Source organism: Haliaeetus albicilla, chromosome 25 (genome assembly GCF_947461875.1).
Source record: "Haliaeetus albicilla chromosome 25, bHalAlb1.1, whole genome shotgun sequence".
Lineage (NCBI taxonomy): Eukaryota > Metazoa > Chordata > Aves > Accipitriformes > Accipitridae > Haliaeetus > Haliaeetus albicilla.
The window spans coordinates 17,623,906-17,644,937 of NC_091507.1; the positions used below are offsets into that span (position 1 = coordinate 17,623,906).

Consider the following 21,032-nt stretch of genomic DNA (forward strand, 5'->3'; position numbering starts at 1 on the left):
GAAAAAGCTAACTAAACAAGTGGCTTTTAATAGTATGAGCGCTGCTTCGAAGAGATTTACAAAACATGACTAAGAAAAGCAAGTTTGTTGTCAGTAGGCCTGTTGCTAAATAGAGCTCGGTACCACCCCTGGAAAATCAAAAAGAGGCTGAAACCACTGAGCTGCGTGGCTGCCGTCGTTCTGTTGTTTCCCAATGAAGAGCCTCCAGACCTTGGTATCTGTATCTCTTAGGAATTACAGCATAAATTTAAAAAAGTAACCTTTGTCTAAAACTTACACATCGCCTATAAATTCTGAGTGATTTAGATGTGCTAAATTAAACAGTATAGTTCTGCATTCAGTTCCTCTGTTTCCATGCAGAATTTTCTTCTCCCAAATTAAGGCTGTTGATGACAGTGCAAGCTAAAACCATCCCTGATTGTGACTAGGTATTGCAACTCTTTTGGGCAGCAGGAGAGTTTGAACAGACGGGAGAGTGGGAGAAATCGGGACAGAACTTCATCTCTTACTCATTAATTCCTGGCTTTTATTCAAACCTCTCTGACTATTTCAAAATATTGGACTTGCATCTTCATGCTCTCTGTGCCAGTTACTTTTAAAGTCTGGGTCTTCCACTCACATTAATGATAGTCAGGCTCTTCAACAGCTGTGTGTATTAAAATTGAGGAAATAATAATCATATAAAAACAAATACAACCAGCCTACTGAAACTGGGATTGAAAGCAAAGTTTTGCTTAATTATTAGGTGTGAAAATAGTGTGTTCCTCAGTTATGACCTTTCCTCCTCCATAGTTTCAGAAATTAACTCTGAAATGCAGGTTTCTGCACAAGGAGGGAGTAGGCTGAGGGGTCAGTATGGATTTCAGTGGAAATCCCAATGGAGGTCCGACTCTGGAGTCACTGTTGTGCCTTCTCAGTACGTGTAATCGAATATATGTGTGTGTACATGTGTGCTTAGTTTGTGTATAAATATGTGTATATGTACAGTATATGGTACATATATGGTGTAAGTATAATATGCATTGTACATATGTATACTATATACAATATATATTATGGGTTTTTTTATATATATTGCAATGACTGTAAAGGAATAAAGGCTTTTGCATTATGGTCTTTCTCCAAAAGTTTGGAACTGTATCTAGTTCCTAAATTTATTAGGTAACGTAAATGTCTGTCGGTTTGCACATTTTACAGCATTCTTTAATTTTGTACATTTCTTCAATTGAATATCTGCTTCAAATTTCCCAGCCCACCAGTGCTACCATGAGACCTGACCAAAGCCCACTGAAGACCGGGGAATGGATGGCAACTTCTGTCTTTAGTGGCCTTTGGACTCAGGCTCACGGTGCAGATATTAGGTCCCCTTTTTTACTGGGCACCAGCGTATGTGTATGTGGAGAGCGTATCTCACAAAAAATGCATATGTGCTGTATTTTCAGTCTGTTACGTTCTTTGGGCGCTTGCCTTGCTTTTAAGTGCATTGATTCCACCCCACGCTTACCTAATGCCATAACCAATTTGTCTCTGCCCGCCCCACCTGCCTTTATTCTGTGTTAATTGGAAAGCCAGTTATACTGAGCGCATTGAATGTTTTATGTTTTGTTTTCTTGTAAGGTACAGTGGTCCCATCTGGCATCTCTCAAGAACAATGTTTCCCCTGTCTCGCGATCCCATTCCTTCAGTGACCCTTCTCCCAAATTTGCTCATCACCATCTTCGTTCCCAGGACCCATATCCACCTTCACGCAGTGAAGTGCTAAATCAGAGTTCTGACTCTAAGTCGGAGGTACCCGACCCCACCCAAAAGGCTTGGGCTAGATCAGACAGTGACGAGGTGCCTCCAAGGGTAAGAAGTAGAAAGACAGATGTGTGCTATTTTTTTTATTATTAATTATTATTTTTTTAAGGATGTGATACCCTGGGCACGGGGAAGACTGTGCCCTTGTGCCAGCATTGGTAACAGTATTTTGAAAGGCAGATCATAATGTAGGTGTTCAGTCAATGGGTTAATGGTAATCAACCTTAAGTACAATATTGAAGCTTAATATAAAATTGGCAGTTATTTACAGAATGCAGCTATTTCAGAGAGACAATTTATTATGCAAAGTTAAAAAGTCATTACCATATTCAGGAAAGAATTTAAAATATCCCTGAGGTTATTGCTCAGAGTTAATTTTCCTCTTCATCTGTTAGCAACCCAAACTATGAATCATACACATGCTTAAAATGGAGATGGAACTGAACAAAAAGGAAACATTCAATATATTTCCTCCTCCTCTCCCCCTCCCACCCCCTTCCCGTCCACTGGGATTTGCTTCTTCTGAGTATATTCTTGCTCCCCCACCAGTCTTTGCCTTCTGCTGATCCATTCCCGGGCATTTGTTTGGTTCCCCTGAGCTTATTCTCCTAATTCTCATGCTGTTTCAGCAAATTGCTTTGTGCCTCCCCTGCTTCAGTCAAAATGCCATATTCTTTTTAAATGTCTCAGTAGTTGGAGGGTAGCGGGGTGTGTATGTGTTTGTGTGGTAACTATTAAACACTACTTAATGTTAAGGCTAAACTTTGAGTTCTCTTCAAAATCTGAACAGCATCCCAACTAAGGCTCTTGGTTTTGTGGGTGTTTGTTTATTGCTTTTGGTCATTGATGCTAGCTTGGACTTAGAATTAAGTGTTGTTAAAATCTTAAGAATATATTCTGTAGCAGGAGATGTTTAATCTTCCTCTTCTGTCTCTCCTCTTCATGGGTTTAACACAACCTTTTTTCTGCCAAGGTACCTGTGAGAACAACATCCCGATCACCAGTCCTGTCCCGCCGCGATTCTCCACTGCAGGGTAGTGGGCAGCAAAATAACCAAGCAGGTCAACGAAACTCCACGAGGTTTGTAAGCGTACATGTCCTCGCTTTTCTCGAATTGGAAGGAAAAGGCTCATGGGAAGCCAGGCATTTCCAGAGAGCTTTTGGCATTGTCTGTTGGATGTGAAAGGAAGATGAATTTGGATGCCTTTTCAGTAAAGATAAATACTAATTTCCCCTGCTGCAGCACACATGCCAACAAACACTGGCAAAATTTCTTCTTCCCTCTCCTGCTTTGAGTTGCCTGCCCTGTAACTTTAGCAATAATTTCAAAATATCCTTAAGATTTCTGAAAAAAATGTGGCCATTCATGAACATCTTGCCTTTCGGTGCAACAGGTCATCATGGGCGTACTGCGGGGCTTACTGGTAGCAGAATTGTTCGTAACATCTAAAAGCGAAGAGATCTCAGAAACTTTCTGGCCTCTCAGCCAGACCCAGCCTTTAAGAGGGGGAGAAACATCCGTGAGGTGTGACACAGAGCATCTGAGGTCAGGAGGGAGGAGGAAGGGGCTGCCTCCAGAGCTCAGCAGAGCAACATGGACAGGCCACCCTGGAATTGGCTCACTGGACAGGGGTGAGGGTATACTGAGAAGGACAGGCAGTGATGTCTTTTTGGCTTGTGCTTGGGTGGCCAGGGCAATTCTGAGCCAATTTTAAACCTGCTGCATGCAGGCTGAGAGAACTGTCCACTTTAGGTTAGATAAGTAAGAATGGCAGGTAGACAGTTCCAAATAAAAAGAATACCCTACACCCACCTAAACTTTTTTTTTTTTTTTTTTTAACCATCATGAATAGGGTAATAGATATTTCAAGGGGAGCCGCTGCCTGGGTTGTGAAGCATCACTGATGCCCTCAGCTCAGTGTTAAGTGCTCTTTCAGATGAGTTATTAGCAAAACACTGAAGAGGAGTGATGTTTGAGTTTAGAAATGGGAATCTGAAACTGAAGTGTGTGACAAAGACTTTCTTCCCTCCCCTGATACAGCAATATAGAGCCTCGTCTGCTGTGGGAAAGGGTGGAGAAGCTTGTACCAAGGCCGGGCAGTGGCAGTTCTTCAGGTTCAAGCAACTCTGGCTCACAGCCTGGCTCCCACCCCGGCTCTCAGAGTGGGTCTGGAGAGCGGTTCCGGGTGAGATGTAAGTCCTTCCCCCACCCTTCATAATGTTGCATTTCCAAATTAATAAAGTTGTGAACAATCAGTAATGAAGGATGATAACCCTCACTGGGAGAGATCTTTGAGCATGCAGTATCAAAGATGGGTTAGCTTCCAGTACCCCCCCCCATTGGCTGTGTGTCCTTGCCTGGGAAAGATGGTAGACGCAGAAGTCATCGTGAAAGTGTTTCATTATTCTTTGAATCACATCCAGTCACTGCGGCATTTTCCTATGTGCAAACAGCCCAGTCTCCATGCTCTCATAGCTCCTGTCTTCATGTGTGCCAGGGCACATTTTGATGCTTGTTGCCTATCACCTTGGCAGTTATTGACGGGGTGCAGACTGCTACAGCTACGTCTCAGCTGGGGTACGCTGGATGCTGATGCAGTTTTTCCAGCTTGTGGCCACACTCGAGTTACCCTCTTTGATTTACAAATGTGTGACAGTTTACTTTGGCTTCGGTCATAGGTCAGCTGCACCTATACAGATCACAGCTTCCGATGGGTTTTTGTATAGTCCTTTGGGGATGCTGTAACAGTGAACCAGTGAAACTTAGGTCTTGCTGTCAGGCACTACCTGATAGCCTTCTCACCTCTCTTCCCCAGTCCAAAATTAAGTAAGAAAACATGTTTTAGCTTCCTGCTAAATCTTTGTTCTGTGTTCTTTTGGGGTCTTGACATATGCAGCATCATCCAAATCAGAGGGTTCGCCATCGCAGCGTCATGAAAGTGCACCTAAAAAGCCTGAAGAGAAAAAGGAAGTCTTCAGACCTATCAAGCCTGCTGTAAGTTGCATCCACTTTCCCCTGTCCCACCTCTCTTTCAGGTAGGCTTACAAGAAGTGCAGTGTGAGCTTCCATTCATGGTGCCATTGGGGGTGAACTTCAGGGAGTTGGAGTTTGTATCTGTGGGCCTAGCAGGTTGTCTTGGGCTCTGCAACTGCCTGCACACATCACAGTACTTTAAAAATTAGAATTTGCTCTGCTTCTGGGATTGATTTCTGCTCTCTGGTCTTCTTCCTTCCTAACCTTGCCTTTCTCTCTTTCAATCCTGTGCTTCCTTCCTGGGGCTGGACCAATGATCGTGCATTTGACCTGAATGTGCCAATGCTGGGCTGAATGGTGCAGGGAGAAGTGGTAAGACCTTAAATTGTTGCTATTTTCTGGGGAGGATTTCTGACATTTTCTTTATCTGGCTGCTGTTACGATTGATTATGGCTCCATGTCCAGTTGTATCTGAGGATCACAGTGGGTTTTCACAGTATTTCCAACTTTCCTTAAAACTTTTTTCTCTTGCTATTATGATACTGCACTAGCACCCAAATCTATCAGTTAAAGCTGCTTTCTTAAAGAAACATAGAGGTTGGTCCTTCACTTCTCATAGTATAATGTGTGAAGTATTTGCCATAAACTGTATTGAGCTAAATAAAGCATAGCTACACAATTGAGAGCAGATTGCACTGACTGCAAACCTGGTTTGCCCGCACTCCAGGCTGCAGACAGAAAAGCAGCTTACGTCCCATACTATTTGACAGTTGTGTGCGACTGAGATGGTGCTAATGAATCTGACTTCTCAGGTGAACTCCTTAGCGTGGATCCATGCAACTGGAAATGGATCAAAAGGTTTCAAGGAGATCAGCTCTCTGTGACTGTGCCTTGGTTGGCTCTCAATAAGTCTTAGGATCTTTCTGCTACCTTGCTGCCTAGATTTCTTGTGCTGGATGCTATTAACCTGCAAAGTTTAGGAAAATGAACTGTGACAGTCAACCACTGTGTGAGAGTGGGTCTGGGTGCTTGTATATGTCCTTCAGATGGTATAATGGGATAAACTGAAGTCATAATGAGATAGTTTGGATTCAGAGTATGCACATTTTTCTATAAGATGGCAAGGCCTCCTTAGGTTGACTCTTTTGGTGCTTTAATTTATCAGAAAATGCGTTTTGGTAACTATCAGGAATGAATAAATCAAAGGAAACAATACTGCTGGGGTATGGAAGCACAGCAGTGGACAAGTGAGCAAAGTCAGGCACTAATCCTGTGGGTTTGTCTTGCAAACTCTTCTCTCTTCCTTGCAACATTTTTTTTTTCCTCCCTCTCCCATCAGGATTTAACTGCATTGGCAAAGGAATTGCGAGCAGTAGAGGATGTGCGACCTCCACATAAAGTAACGGATTATTCATCCTCAAGTGAGGAGTCAGGGACGACAGATGAGGAAGATGATGATATGGAACAAGAAGGAGCAGATGAATCTACATCTGGACCAGATGATGTCCGAGCAGTGTTAGTTCTTGTAACAGTGTTTTGCTTCTGTTTTCCTTCTTAGGGGGTTGAAGGAAAAGGGCGTTGGGTATTTTGGCTTGTATGTTAGTTCTTTCAGCTGACAACAATCTTATGAGCAAGACATAGCCTTGTATGTTCGCGTTTTCAAACACTGAGGGTAACCTTTTCAAAAAGTAGGCTTTTATAAATTGCGTCCTTTTCCTCTTCTTCCTTATAAAACAAGAAGCGTTGTTTAACAAAGTCCTGACTTTTTTTTTTTTTTAATAGAGAAGCTTTTCTAGGCTGGTTATGTAAATATTCCACTCTGGTCCCAATATAAATGAATTTTGAGTGTGCCTTGGTGTGGGGCAGCAAAAGCTGGGGCACGAGTGCTATTATCTCACTCCAGTTATTTCTTGTCCGGCAAATAGGTCAACGTTGAACTTGAGCAATGGTGAAACAGAGTCAGTGAAAACGATGATCGTCCATGACGATGTGGAGAGTGAACCTGCCTTGACTCCTTCTAAGGAGGGCACCTTAATTGTCCGACAGGTATTGCTTTTCCTTCCCTGTGCAGTGCTGCACCTTTTCTGTGCTCATTAACCCACTCGCTCATTCACCCATGCTGTTTCTACATTATATTTGTTGTTCGTATTATCAAGACACAGCTGTAGTGAATTTCAGATGAGCAAGATGTTTGATGCATGCAAAGAGGAGAGTAGCCCTTCACCCCTTGCTTCTGTTTTGCATGCTTTCCAGTGACACCCATGGCAGCACCATGCAGAGTACCTCAAAGTCTGTGGGAGAGAAGGGTAGAAAAGCTGCAGGTGTGTGGAGCAAGTACCTGGAGCAAGAACTTAGTTTAGTTTTACCATAGAACCAAACGTGGCTCTCAGGAGTGGGGCTGGGAGGGAGGCTGGGGGGGAGCGTTCAGGGTTTTTAAATTGTTTTGAACCTGTAGTTGAGGGCATACAGACCAACCAGATGACATACACACACACGTACATACAAATTCATGCAACAGTTAGCGTGGGGGAACAGAGAAGCAAAACAGGTGGCGAGGCAGAGAATGTGGACAGAGCTAGAGCGCTGTGTTGTTGCCTTTGATTCTGAAAATACTGCATTCTTGTGCCTCTGAAAGATAATGATTCCCTGCTTTAAAAGAGCTCGTGTGTTAATGAGCGTGCTAGCTTATAGGAGTTTCCTCAGTAATCACATTTCTGAATTTCACAACTGAATGCCAATTTCTTAATTGAGCCCTCTGGTTTGAAAATTAAGATTTCATGCTTATTGTTTTAAATAGTTAGCTGAAGGCATTCACCAGACAGTCCAAGCTCATATCTGTATAGGATTTAAGTTAGTTTTAAACAAAACAATAGGGGAAGAAATCCTCCCCCCACCCCCTAAAATGTGCTTGTCCGCATTGTGGTGAAAGACTTACCAGTGCAGTTACTCTTCTGTTAATTAGCGTAACTGGCTGTGCAAGTCAACCACATGAACTAAGCTTTTGCCTGCCGGAAGAGGTGGGAATTTGTTGAATTCTAGTAGCTCTGCCCACTTCCCCTTTCCATCCAGGCATCAAGGCATGTATTATCAGCTTATTTTTAAAAATAAATTTAAAAATCAATGTAAAAAGGTAGGAAGCGAGCGAGGGAGAGAAGGAGAGAGGTTGTTAGGGATATAGACCTTTAAGCAGCACTTGAGCAAGACAAGTGTGCCTGTTTTTTCTACAGAGTACAGTTGACAAAAAGCGTGCCAGCCATCATGAGAGCAATGGCTTTGCCGGTCGCATTCACCTCTTGCCAGATCTCTTACAGCAAAGCCATTCCTCCTCCACCTCCTCCACCTCCTCCTCCCCATCCTCCAGCCAGCCGACACCCACCATGTCCCCACAGACACCCCAGGACAAGCTAACTACTAATGAGGTATGTCTTACACCACAGCTGGCTGCTTTCGTAGGGTTATAGCAGCATTGCCTAGTAGCTAGTTTGCAAAGGAACTCCAGCCAATCTCCCCTGCTTTTTTTTTCTGTCACCTTTGTTCCCACCTCCCAAATAACACATTTCAGTTCTGTGTAAGAAGCCCTTAACTCTAGAGCAGTCCCACGCCAAACTTGCCAGTTTACTATTTTTGCTTCTTCTTAGTGAGTCATTAATTGCATGGCGTTCGTTTTAAACTAAACTTGACTACTGCATTTTCAAGCCAATACTCTTTTTTTAATTCTGTTTTATTCCGGGAGCAGGCTAATTGCAAGCAGTGTGCCTCTTAAAAATTAGCGGTTACTTTTGGCTTTGTCAGTAAAGGCTGGGCTAGTAACTCCGCACGTATGAGGAGCTGCTTGTGGAAACTACCCTTTGGGAGAGGAAGCGGCCGTGGAGGGGTTTTGCTCTTTGACGCTTGCCACATGGGCTGGGTGAACAAATCAGGTGTTGCCCGGGAGGGTTGTAAAAGCCTGGGGTATTGTTGTTTTCAAATAACGAATGGGGGGAAATCTTTGGGGTTTTTCCAAGTGTGCGTGTACTCTCAAAAGCAGCTGTGTAAAGATGACTGTCCTCCACCCGCACTGGTTGCGTCCAGGTGGAGAAGCAAGGCTTCGCTGGGGGGGAAGCTCCCTCTTGTGCTGTCCTGGGCTGATCCCGGGACGGTGCCTTCCCTTACTCACCCCATGCTGGTGGGCAAGACCAGTGCTCCACGTGTGTGTAACCCCTGGCAGCAGAGGAGTGTGAACGGAGGGCGTTACTTGCCCCTTACCAACCCTAGCAGTGAGCGAGGAGCCTGGCGTGGTGGCTCTGCTCCCGGCTGGGTGGCCAGCCTGGCTTTCGGGGAGAGCCTCTTTCTGTACGCAAGCAGGAGTGGTACAGGGGGAGCAAAACTCGGTGAAAAGAAGCTGTTGCTTCTCAGGGCCGTCCTGCCAGGTAGGCTGTGACGAGAAGGAGAGGTTGCCGTGAGCTGGGTAGGCTGATGGCAATGCACGTGTTTACCGCAGGATCAAAAATGCTTCTGAACCACGTAGCAGGAGGGCGGGTGGGAGGGTTTTCTCCTGGAAATTCGGTTAGCATACTTAATTTTCAGCTATGCTTCATTGGTCTTTGATCTTTCTAAAAGCACACTCTTGTAGGTTATAGAGATCAGTTGATTGATGCAGAGATACGCTTGCTCATTACTTTGGTCTAAGCAATAAATAAGCAGGGTTCGGTTAACTCCGCTTGGGAAGTGAAGGCTGTGGCAGTGGCTGGTGGCGAAGGAGTCTTTCAGTATGGAGCTGTGCAGGGGAGTGATACGCTCCTAAGACCCATTGCTATTTTTTCTGCAGAGAGTAGAGACTTAGAAAGATCAGAGGTTGATTAGTTGATGATAAAGAAGTGTCTCTAACTACATTTGCATAAAGCTGAAGAAAAACCCAGTACTGCTTGGTATAATTTACCCACATGCATGCCCTTTATCTGTATATATGTACTTTTTTTTTTTTTACTTGTCCCGTTCTGCTTCCGTATGCAATGTTGTGACTATAATACTAAACTGGCAAGGGTTTTTAAGTTGTTCCATTTCCACTTTTAACAGTTCATTGTTTCACTTGTCTTCTTCCTTTCTTTATGTTTTTTCATGTTTAGACCACATAACTCAGCAAGCACCAGTGATTTTATCCACTACATATTCATAGCTTCATATCACCGTTTGCTACACCTTCCACACTAATGAGCCCCTTTGTTCGATACAGGTTTAATATGTTGCTTTGTCAAATAAAGGTGGAAGAACCTGCTGCAGCTTTCTGGCAAGAGGCTCAGTTTAAACAAAATAGGGAGAATGAACAGTAGTGGACATTGAAACATAATCCATTGTAGAAGTGAATGCTTGATCCCAGATGGTTCTGATTTTGTTGCACAAGCCAAGAGATCAAACTTCATAATTTATTAAACTAGCTCACTTTAGGACATGCTTTATAAATTCAAAAGTTGTAGGTAGTGGACAGTTTGCAGATAAGATAGTAGACATACATTTAAGCAGATTTTAAAAAAAAAGAAACATTCCCTCGCTTTGTGCCTGACTGTAGTGGCCACTCCTGAAAATCTTCGCTAGCAGCTGAGCTGACAGGGACGACAATTTAGCTAATTACATTTTGCTGTAACATGTGCAGTGTGCATATGTATCTAGTTCAGGTGTGGTGCCTGCAGTGCATTGTGTATCTGTAAAGGAAGTATGAACGCTTGGGGAGGCTCTGTAGCATAATTCTGTAGTGACTTAAAAATGTTGGTTGTTGTTATCCGTGCTTTTTATTGTCATTAATATTAATAAAGTTGAAATTTACATTGCAGACTCAGTCCGCTAGTAACACACTCCAGAAACACAAATCTTCCTCCTCCTTTACACCTTTTATAGACCCCAGATTACTACAGATTTCTCCATCTAGTGGGACAACTGTGACTTCTGTGGGTAAGTAAAGTAGCTGAAGACAACAACTGAAAAAGGGTTCAGTGACTTCAGTGGCTCTTTAAAATACTTGCGAATGTTACCATCATGCTTTTTATTTGATTTGCAAGGGATTGCATAGTTTATTTCTTTTTCCATTTACATTTCTTACAAAAAGAAAGACTTGCTCAGTATTCTCAGTTACTGATTTGGGTTATATGGTGTAAAGAATATATGGCCAGAATTTAGCACTTGAGGGATATTACATGCACTTTACTTTTCTCTTTTTCAGTAGGATTTTCTAGTGAAGCAATGAGATCAGAGGCAATAAGGCAAGACCCTACGCGGAAAGGATCAGTTGTCAATGTGAATCCCACGAACACGCGGCCACAGAGTGATACGCCAGAGATTCGCAAATACAAGAAGAGATTCAATTCTGAGATACTGTGTGCTGCCTTATGGGGTAATGCAAACCTGTTCCTCCCTTGCCTCCTGCACTTCTGAAGTGCAGATGTGCCACTATGAGCTTACAGTCTTTGAGAACGTATCTCTGAAACCATAGCTGTTTTCTCTGCGTTTATTCAATGCCTGTTTACATCTTTTTCTTGCAAGAGCTGATTATATTATTATGTTTTTTACAGGGTATTTCTTTTGAAAAATAATCATCTTCTAGAGCCTTTTGCTAGTGTGTTGTTGCGGACCTTGATTTAAGATGTGTTTTGTAAGATGACTTTCCACCTCAGTCATCAGTTTATGTAGGAAGGAAGAGGGAAAAGAGAAGGGTAGGAGGGATGTTTTACAGTGTGTGACTGTGGCTTGGTTTCGTTAAGAGTGGTTAGTGCAGAGAGAAGCTGGGTATGGGATGTCAGCTGACCAAGTGTGTCTGGCCTTCTTGTCACAAGGGATAATTTATGTCGGTGTCAGACAGTTAGTCAGGATCCTACACTGGTGGAAGGCTTAGAGCAGTGCTTGTTGCCTGCTACAATGTGGAATCACTGCTGTAACACCCAGTGAAAGCTTTTCTGTGCTGTGTCATTTCTTTCTCGGCCAGAACCTATGGGGCCACCTGAATTTTTTCATTATCCAGATGTTAATAGATGATGCTTGTGTATATTACGTACATATTTATCTAGTATCCCTAAACTTAACAGGCTGTAAGTGCACATGCATGTCATTTTAAAAACTATGAAGAAGAGAGTTGGCCGTTCCCCTGAGTCACATGATGACTGTATAGGTAACACAGTGTACTTCTCTTGTTTACATTTTCACAGCTCTTTCCAAGGCTTTAGTTCTCTTTTGGGGTTATTTCCAGCATTTGTCGTTTCTCAGAACAGCACTGTGGTCCTATCCTTCTAGCCATGCCAATTAAATAGCTCTCCTGACACCTTATCTTCCTATCTGCTGTTTTCTTTATTTCCAGAATTTACTGGGGGGAATTTTTACCCCAGTGCTATTTCTGCATGTATTCCTATGAATAATCATCTGATAAAATGAAGATTTGTGCAAATGTAAACTTTCGGGCTGTGATAGGGCGAAGACAGAGAGAAATCGTATGGGATCAGTAAAGATGACTCATGATTTCTCTGATCTGCCTTGTTTTGCCAGTAGCAATTTGTGTTAATGGTTTTATATTTCTTTGATCTATTTATCTGACTGTCATGGTGATTTAAAGTACAGGTGTAAAATCCTAGAGGTGTTTTACAGCTGTAACAAAGCGTTTCATTGTTGAACATTTAAGGCCAAGCTGATGGTGATGCAAGCTGGTACACATGCTTATTTCTTGATAAGATTTAGCTTCCTTTACCTTTAAGCAAATTAAGCCATTTCGTGGTGGTGTTTCTTATTCAAAAAGAGGGGGACTTGCTTTGCTTTGTTTTGCTTTGCCTTTATCAGTGCTAATGGCATAGTATCTGGCAGGTTGCTGATTGCATTAGGTCTGTGATGCTGTTTCTTCTAGTTCTGAGTGGTGAAAGTCAATGTTAATGACACGGATGCAGCAGCATAGGTTTTTACACCCAGCCTCCGCAGAGACCGTTTACTTTTTCAGGAAGCATTTCCATTTGTTTGAAAAACCAGAACTGCTTAATTGTAGGGTGGCAGTAGAAGAACTCTGCTGGCTGTGAATAAGGACAGTGCCTGCATTTTAAAATACAGGCACTGCTTGCCACCGACTTAGTACCTCATTAGTTTCATCTCAAAATGCATATAGCTGAGGAAAGGGGTTGTGGACGGGTGTGCATGTAAACTTGAAGCAGAAGCAACTGAACCACAAAGGCAGCAGAGGAAGAGATGAGGGTGGAGGTGGGAGCAATTGAGCGCCGATGTGCAAAGAGGGGAAGGGACCCCGAGGGAGCAGTTGGCATGTGGCTTGCTTTGAATTGTAATCCACGCTGGAAAAAATACAAAAATACATGTCGAAGCTGAATCGCTTCCAGCTTTAGTCAACGGGTCCTGGAGCTGCAGGAAGGAGACCGACTACTGGACATTTCCTTGGCTGGTTTGGTGCTGCTGCAGCCTGTGCCGAGCCCTGACGCAGTGCGTGCCTCGCTGTCCTTGCTACCGTCTGCTGCTTCCCAGTTTGAGGATGTCTCCCAGTACGGGAGATGGACCGTGTGAAACTCCCCCAGGGTGAAATGCCCCTGGGGGCTGTGGGATGGGATCCAGTGGGTGCAGACCCATGTGGGGGATGCAGAGGGAGGAGGAGGGCAGGACGGGGACGGAGGAGATGTCAGCAGGGGAAGGAGAGCCTGGGAGAGCAGCAGACCCTCTCCCAAGACAGGCTCTGTGCCTGCTGGCATCCGTGGGCTCTCCTGGCTGGAGGAGGCAGAGGAGTAGCAGAGCAGCGAATCTGAGCAAAGAGATGTGGCGGTTTCTGGGGACCGCTAGGACCTCTGAAGTTTCCTTACTTGAAAAGGCAAGAGAGAGGAGAACGGAGACGTGTGACGGTTTCCGACCTCTCCATGGGCTATGTCTGTTTTTCTCATCCATCCAGAGGCTTTTCAGAGTGGCCCAGCACCAGCAGCTCAGGCCCCTTCCCCATCATTAATTCCTGCTGGCTGCCGCTCTGCTCCCCCCTAACACCCTGTCCCCCTGGGGAGACACCTCGTGCCCCCCGGCTCAGGGCGAACGTGTCCTCCCTTTTGCAAACCGCTCCCGTGCCTGGTAGCCATGGTGTTGTTTAGGTAGCGTTCCTCATCCTTCTTCAGTGCTGTGAGAAGGCATGTCACTGCTGTAGATGCAGACCGCACCGAGACGCAGACTCGTGTGTACTGAGCTCACGTGCCGCCTTAGAAAAGGTTCATCATGGGATCGGTCCAGATGATAGATCCATTGGCACTGGTATAGTTGTATCTGGGGATTAATTGTCTAACTAGGGATTAAGGCCATTAAGCAGTATAGCTATGATCATCTTGTGTGAGTTTTGCTTTTCTCATTTTGTTATTTTATTATGCTTAAGGATGACAGGTTTTTCTTTGGGATTGCAACACAGAAGTCTAATAAAGCAAGTCATATGTTTGGTTTGATTTCCATTCCCTGTACTGTATCTGACCTTTCTCTGCCCAATTTATGAGCTCCTGGACTGAAACACTATTGCAAATAAATAGCTACAAAGTTTAAGAGTAGTAATATATTAATAGATTTTTAAAACCTAGTCTCATATATGTACATATATTTATTACTAAAAAAATGTAATTGATTTTAAATACTAAGGTTTTGTGGACTCTTGGAAAGTGTGCCAGCGGATGTTTGGACTTTTGCATGAAGAAACTGGCCTACTGACTTTTCTCATCTGTATTTGCTTGATCTTTAGGAGAAGTCTGTGGAAACACAAAATTACTATAATTCCTCTAGTTTTAACATTCAGATGGAAAAGGTTGTTGGGTAGCTGAGGACCAACCCTGTGCCTATACTTTTACAGGAGAGCTGCACCACAATCTCTTTCTTCCAGTGGGGACCAAGCCCTTACCACTGCTTTTTTGCAATGTCCTTGTCAAGAGCATCCTCTTACCAACCCCCCCACCAAGAGCTAATACATCTTCGGAATACATAAGCTTGGGTACCACTTTGTGCCTCACCCCTTCTCCAACATGAGGGTGCCTTTTTGTTTGGGAACTGGTGCTCTAGAAAGCTTTCCATGGTCTACCAGTTTTTCACCCTCTTGAATGCTGCAATTTGGTGTCAGTAGTCACTGTGGGCAGGTAATGTAGAGAGCCTCTACACCATGAGATCTTTTAGGCTGCAGGCAGCTGAGACCCAGCCAGCAGTGGTTAGACCTGCTTGAAACAAGACAGTTGCTATATCAAGCATCAGTTGATCGGAATGTGTGGGAAACCTGCCTACTAACTTGGATCTTTGTTTTTGTTTCTTCTAGGAGTGAACTTGTTAGTGGGCACTGAAAGTGGTCTGATGCTGCTAGACAGAAGTGGTCAGGGGAAGGTTTATCCGCTCATCAATCGAAGACGATTCCAGCAAATGGATGTACTTGAAGGGCTGAATGTCTTGGTGACAATTTCTGGTAAAGTTAACTGTTCAACATGATTTTTTTCCCCCATCTGGTATGGCATGGCTGAAAGCTTTTCTTGGCAGCCTGTGTGTTGAGGGGGAAGTCCTGACGTGACTGAAGTCAGTGGGTTTTCCATCATTTCACCTCTCTGAGTCTACAGTTTGTTTCTGCAAGTGAATCATTTTCCACACAACACCCTGTGCCTACTTGCTCCCTGTCCTTCCTCCTGTGGGGTGGCCTTTAAAAATGCCGCATGCGTAAGTTAATGCTTTGTGAAGTTTGTGAAAACGGCACTCTTTCCCTCTGTCGTGATTACTTTCAAGCTGGCGTCTTTCTAACCAAAACATGATTTGCTACTTGGTTTTAAGGACATCTTGCGTGTTCAAATCTGTAGAATGGGAAATGCTGTTGCGAAGTAGGGAAAGAAGAGTGATGTGCAGTGAGTGTGTGTGTGTTTGCGAGAGGGGAGTGCAGCGTGTACGTGACGTGGAAATTACCAGGGTGAGAAGGCAGATCGGTGCAGCTTTTGGCCTTGTCTCTCGCTGGGTGCAACAGGTGGCAAAGCAACGGGAGATGAAGGGTAGTGGTGATTGTTGTGTTTGTTTTGTGCACGCTGATGAAAAATGTGTTTTAAGAAGCTTGAGGTTCCAGACTCTTTGGCTCCAGAGAGTTATTGCATAAGGTTATCCTGCTGTTAAGCAACTTGATGTGATGCACTGTTAATCTTTCTTCACAGGTGTCATTCAGCCATTTACCTTCCTTTTGTTTTGGTTTCTTTGTGAAATCAGCCTTTGCTATGCTGCGCGTGTGTGACAGGGAGAGGATGTTAAATGAGGTTTCTCACAGTGGCCCCTGTGTCGTGGTTCAGAGCTACCCAAATTTTTTTTGAGGCTCCAGAACCCCTCTGACTCCACTGGAGGAGCTCTCTGACTCTCCCAACACTTGTGCAAAAGGACATACACCTAGGCAATTTAATGCAATTTTATGCATTAGCGGTGTTATGCTGCTACAGGTCCAAAGAACTGTGCCCATGCCGGTGTCGTCAACACGGGACTTTGTTTCTGTCTCGAACAACCGTATTTTATTGGCTCGTCGCTTGCTGTGTCCTCAGCTACAGCTATGCTGTGAAATCTTTAAAAAGAAAAGATGAATCAAAGAGGGTTTAAAAAAACCACAACCTGCCGCGTCCTTTTGATGTCTAATGCTGTACGTTAAAATGTAAGCTGTTTGAAAAGCACCATTTGATAGGGTTTATTCTATAGTAGACCTTGTAAACAAAAATATTGTATAATCCAGCTTGTGTAAAATCTGTTGGTTTGAGGCATACCCTACACAGACGACAAGTGTCTGTGATTCAGTGTTGCATGTAATTGTTTTAGGTTTATTTACGTTTGCGTCAGTCACGATCGGAGTACCCCGACACATCCGTTTTCTTTGTTTCCTTCAAAACTATTGCTTCCTCTGTGGAGACATGATACATTAACCCTTAAGAAATCAGCAGATCTTTGGCTGGTTTATACCTTTGTCTGTCCCCTCTCCTGTGTTTTATGGGAGGTTACTGGAGTATGAGGCAGGAAAGAGGCATCCCTGCCCACTGAGAGGTAGGGCTGGGGGAGCGTATTTGGCAAAACCGTGATGCTGTTATGCCCAGGCTCCCCCTTACGTCCCTCTTTTGGCTTCTGCACTGCAGTTCTCAATTTAAGCTACTCTCATGCTGGACTTCCCTTAGTGTCTTTTTATTTGCGGTGAGTTGCTCCACCTCTCCAGGCAAACTAGGAATGCTGAAATGAGGTCATGTTTCTGCAAACAGTCCATTTTGGCAGATTGGTTATGGAGCTGCCTCTGAGCTTTGTCCCAGGACTGCTGCCACTTCACTGGGAGCGTTGTTCAGCTCCCTACGGTGCACTTGGCCGTACGTTCTCTTGACGTTTTCAGGAAGCGATGTGCTGATGGCGGTGAAGTTTGAAAGGTGTCACCACATTTGTGCGGTGAAGTTGCAGTGCATTAGGATTTCGAGGGGATTGTCACCTAAAATTGATTTTAATATACACTCTCGAGTCTGAAAACCTGAAATCAAGTCTTTCCCCAATTTATATCTGCTGCACAAAACTTTTTGACAACAAAGCTTTTGATACTGAGATACTGATACTGCTACAGCTGGTGCAAGAAAGCTTTGCAGGTCAAAGCAGAGTAGTTGATCGTGTTCTTCAGTTCATACTGTTGGGAGGCAAAAACATAGTTTCGACTGCTAAGGTAATACAGTGCTGAGAGTCATAAAAATGCTGGAGGAGAGTGCAGCGACGTGCATACAGAACATGCTCTGCTTGTGGCTCCCCAAGGGTTTTGCCAGCCCAACTGGCTCATGGTGGCACTCGGGAAGGTAGGAAGGGATGACAGAGCAGAAGAACTGGTTGGAATCTGCCTGCTTAATAATTAAAAACCACAGCAACAGTAAAACCAAAAACTCTATATAGGAAACGGGACTTTGCATTTGAAACGATATCTGTGGGAGAATCAGAGCCGGGAGTTCTCATACAAGTCACTGGCTGATCAGTTTGTTTGATGGCTGGAGCAGAGTTTTCTTTCTTATTTCGTGACCATAACAATTAGACAAAGAAAGAAAAAAAAAAAAAGAGACCAGATTTTTGAGACCTGTTTAAACTGACTGGTAGAGATTTTTGCAAACAGAAGGAGGTAATCCCCCGCTCCCAATATGAACATTAAGAGCAGCATAACTTGTTGAAATATATGCATAGCCACGTTTATATAACTAACCAGTCCTGCTCTTTTCATGTCAGGCTGCTGAAAGGCAGAGGAATTTCCTGTCTTGTGACTTTCCTTGTGGTCTAGACACTAAAACACAATGGGAACGCAGTTGAGATATTTCTCTGTTGTTGTTTTGAAAAATGTTTCTGGCTGGAGAGAAGTACCCTGGTGCGCATCATGTGAACCAAAAAAAAAAAAAAAAAAATTAGCCACGTGCTGGGAAGTTCCCTTGTGTGCTGTTTGTTCTGAGTCTTCAAGTTTGACTAAGCTACTGGGGAGGCTAAAGCCGTGGAAATATCTGAGAGAGAATTTGTCTCCTGGTGGACAGGGACTTGTGATGGTTTTAATAACATTCGGTGCATTGTACTGACCTTGAGCCCTCTGAACTCTTGTTGCCCAGAACTGCAGTGCCTTCTGGTCTGCACGATGTTCCCTATTTTTCAGTGTTTCTAAAAGGGCCCTTGTGGCTATTGTTTGCAGTATTTTCTTGGGAGGACCTTTCCTTGGTCAGATGTGGGACTTCTGGGAATATTGTTTCCTGCTCTAGTGCCTTTTCCAAATCTTTAGAAAACTTTGGGAGTGATGGGGCTTTATCCCTTTATGAAACATGGCTTAATAAATATGAAGTCAGGCAGTAAATCCAGATGCTCATTTACTGCCAGATCTGCTGTCACATTTGTAGTGGGGATAAACAAAGGACAGTGCAATGTTACTTCACATTTCATTTCGTGCCCTCAGAGCAGAGGGGCTTTTAAAATTAAATACCAGGTCTAGTATTTGAAAACAGGTCTCCAATTCTGCTTTAAATTTAAGTTCAGCAAACAGATTTTTGACTGTGAAACTGCCTCCTCTTTTCCTCCTGCCCTTCCCCATCCAAGTAATCGTAAAAGGATCTTTTAAACTGTGCGTCTTCGTAACGGAACGGCGTGTGGTGCTGGAGTCCATGGAGCAGCCTGTTTGCCAGCTGTGCTTCCCCACGTGCTGCCCCAACCCCTGCGGCTGCTTTTCCCGAGGAGCCCGGCTCTGTTAGGGGATCCCCTGCCATCGGGATCGTGAAGCACTAGCATGGAGCTACTCCACTGACAAGCTGCATCCCTGAGAGCATCTCCTCTTTCCTTTCCTTGCGCAGAGACCTGGTGGAGCCTTATTAAATGGCTCCTAGTCGAAGCAGGGATCATCTCTCTTCCTCGCTTCCAGCTTCATCTGTGGGACTGTAACGGCTTTGGGCAGCAAAGCAGCTGGAGGAAGGAGGATGCAAGCTTTGAGTATATGCATTTAGGGCCACCTTCTCGCTAGTTCAGCAAATGCTTTGTAGGCCATTAGTTGTTGAAGAATCCCTGATAAAGTTTATCATGAACCTTGCTCTGCATTCAAAGAGGCCTTCTCGTATTGAGAGTTAAGAGTCTGAGCTGTATTTTGATGACTGGCAGATGCGTTGTCAGCTGAAGATAGGGCAGCCTGGACAAGTAGATTCTCTCACCTGTGGAGAAGAAACACCTCTTGCAGTTTCTGTGTGCAGGCTGATAAGTATTACACCCCTTGCAGCACAAGGGAAGGGCTGCTGACAAAGCAGTCGTCAGCTTTTAGCAAGCGGATGAAGTTTGCATGGGCTGTGTGAAATTCTCTCACTGTAATTTCAGGTATTGTACATTTTTCCTTACAACAGAACTGGTGTAAAGTGGTTCGGTGATGAAATTGTTTAGTGCTGCTGTTTGGTGTGCTTTTCTACCAGGGGAATAATGAACATTCTTAATAAAACTTGACCAGTTTGTGTCTCCGAGCATGATACAAAGGATGGAAATGTCCTGGTAACTAACTGGGAAGAATTTGTAAAATACATTTCATCACCATATTCTTCTTCACTTTTGCTTCCTCCTTTCAAACCAGTCCTACTCTCTTCTAATAGCTGTATAGGTAATTTTGGGCCTCAAATTCCATCCTGCTGCTGTCCTACAGTTTTGTGCGAAAAAGAGCCATTCTGACTTAGCTATGTATTTTTTTTTTTAATCTTGGTGCATGACTCTCTGGTGCTTTTGTTGTGGGACTAAAAGGCTTTTCTAATATAAGTTGTTTGCATCCTAAGAATCAGACAACTGAAGAGCTGTTCCCTTGAGTTTGTCATTTTATGTTCATGTGGTATTACCATGTGTCTCTGTCATTGACTATCGGGAAAGCGTGTGTTTGGGTGGAGTCTGGAGTAAAGCTGTTGTGGACGTAAAAACTGAGGGAGATTTCTGTGGTTGCATAGCTTCTCCTTCATTGTTATTTTGGTTTGCTCTGCAGCGCTTTCTGTTTGCTTGGGCAGGGGTTTTTGCACTTATCTTCCTATGGAGATAAACCAAACTTTTTCATTTTGTGGCCAGGTAAGAAGAACAAGTTGCGAGTTTACTATTTGTCCTGGTTAAGAAATAAAATCCTTCACAATGACCCTGAAGTAGAAAAGAAACAGGGCTGGACAACGGTGGGCGACTTGGAAGGCTGTGTGCACTATAAAGTTGGTGAGTAGCAAATGCGATTATCAAATCATCAGGATAAAAGCTGGCTCAGAAAGGGAACTGCAGTGCGTGTAGCTGCTGGGTTTAAGGTCTGGGTTTATTTCTAGCTGTCTTCCCTATCCCTCGGGGTGAACTTTTCTGGGAAAGGACCAGAATGGATAGCAAGTTACTGGGTTAAACTGAATATGAGAGAGGTTTTGCAGTGGGATGCTGGGCTGTGAACTGGAGCGGGCGCAAACCCCCATCTGTCTCCTTCCCATAGTGGATGCAACTACCAGGAGAGTGCTAATAAGGCCAGTTAGGGCTGGTAATGTTTCTCCACCTCTGTTAGACCCATTAGGTAACAGAGGGACTCTTGTCAACCAGCAACTGTTCTCTTCACCAGCGGGTTTCCCTAATCTTTTACCATGATGAAATCACATGCTGGAATGGAGTGAAAAAAGTCTCTCTCTTTAATCTAGATTTTAAAGACTGGGGAAAAAAAAAAGAAAAGGAAAAAAAAAAAGAGTGGGAGAAGAAAGCAAGTGCAGCTAGTGCACGAGCTTTGGGGAGGCATCTGGGAACAGAAGCATATGTTTAACTTCAAGATGAT

General features: G+C 43.9%; 1 protein-coding gene across 9 annotated transcripts in view; it reads left to right on the top strand.

Annotated features, from left to right (window-relative positions):
- MAP4K4 (mitogen-activated protein kinase kinase kinase kinase 4) overlaps positions 1-21,032 on the top strand; it is a 383,820-nt gene that overhangs the window by 352,292 nt on the left and 10,496 nt on the right. For 2 of the 9 annotated variants that reach the window (XM_069770099.1, XM_069770103.1), the window contains 11 exons: positions 1,618-1,848; positions 2,774-2,880; positions 3,842-3,993; positions 4,698-4,795; positions 6,114-6,289; positions 6,700-6,820; positions 8,002-8,193; positions 10,582-10,699; positions 10,968-11,138; positions 15,048-15,191; positions 20,309-20,443. In XM_069770099.1, the coding sequence (XP_069626200.1) occupies positions 1,618-1,848; positions 2,774-2,880; positions 3,842-3,993; positions 4,698-4,795; positions 6,114-6,289; positions 6,700-6,820; positions 8,002-8,193; positions 10,582-10,699; positions 10,968-11,138; positions 15,048-15,191; positions 20,309-20,443 (1,645 nt within the window). The remainder of the gene's footprint in view (positions 1-1,617; positions 1,849-2,773; positions 2,881-3,841; positions 3,994-4,697; positions 4,796-6,113; positions 6,290-6,699; positions 6,821-8,001; positions 8,194-10,581; positions 10,700-10,967; positions 11,139-15,047; positions 15,192-20,308; positions 20,444-21,032) is intronic. The other 7 variants (XM_069770109.1, XM_069770104.1, XM_069770100.1 and 4 more) reach the window with 6 other exon arrangements.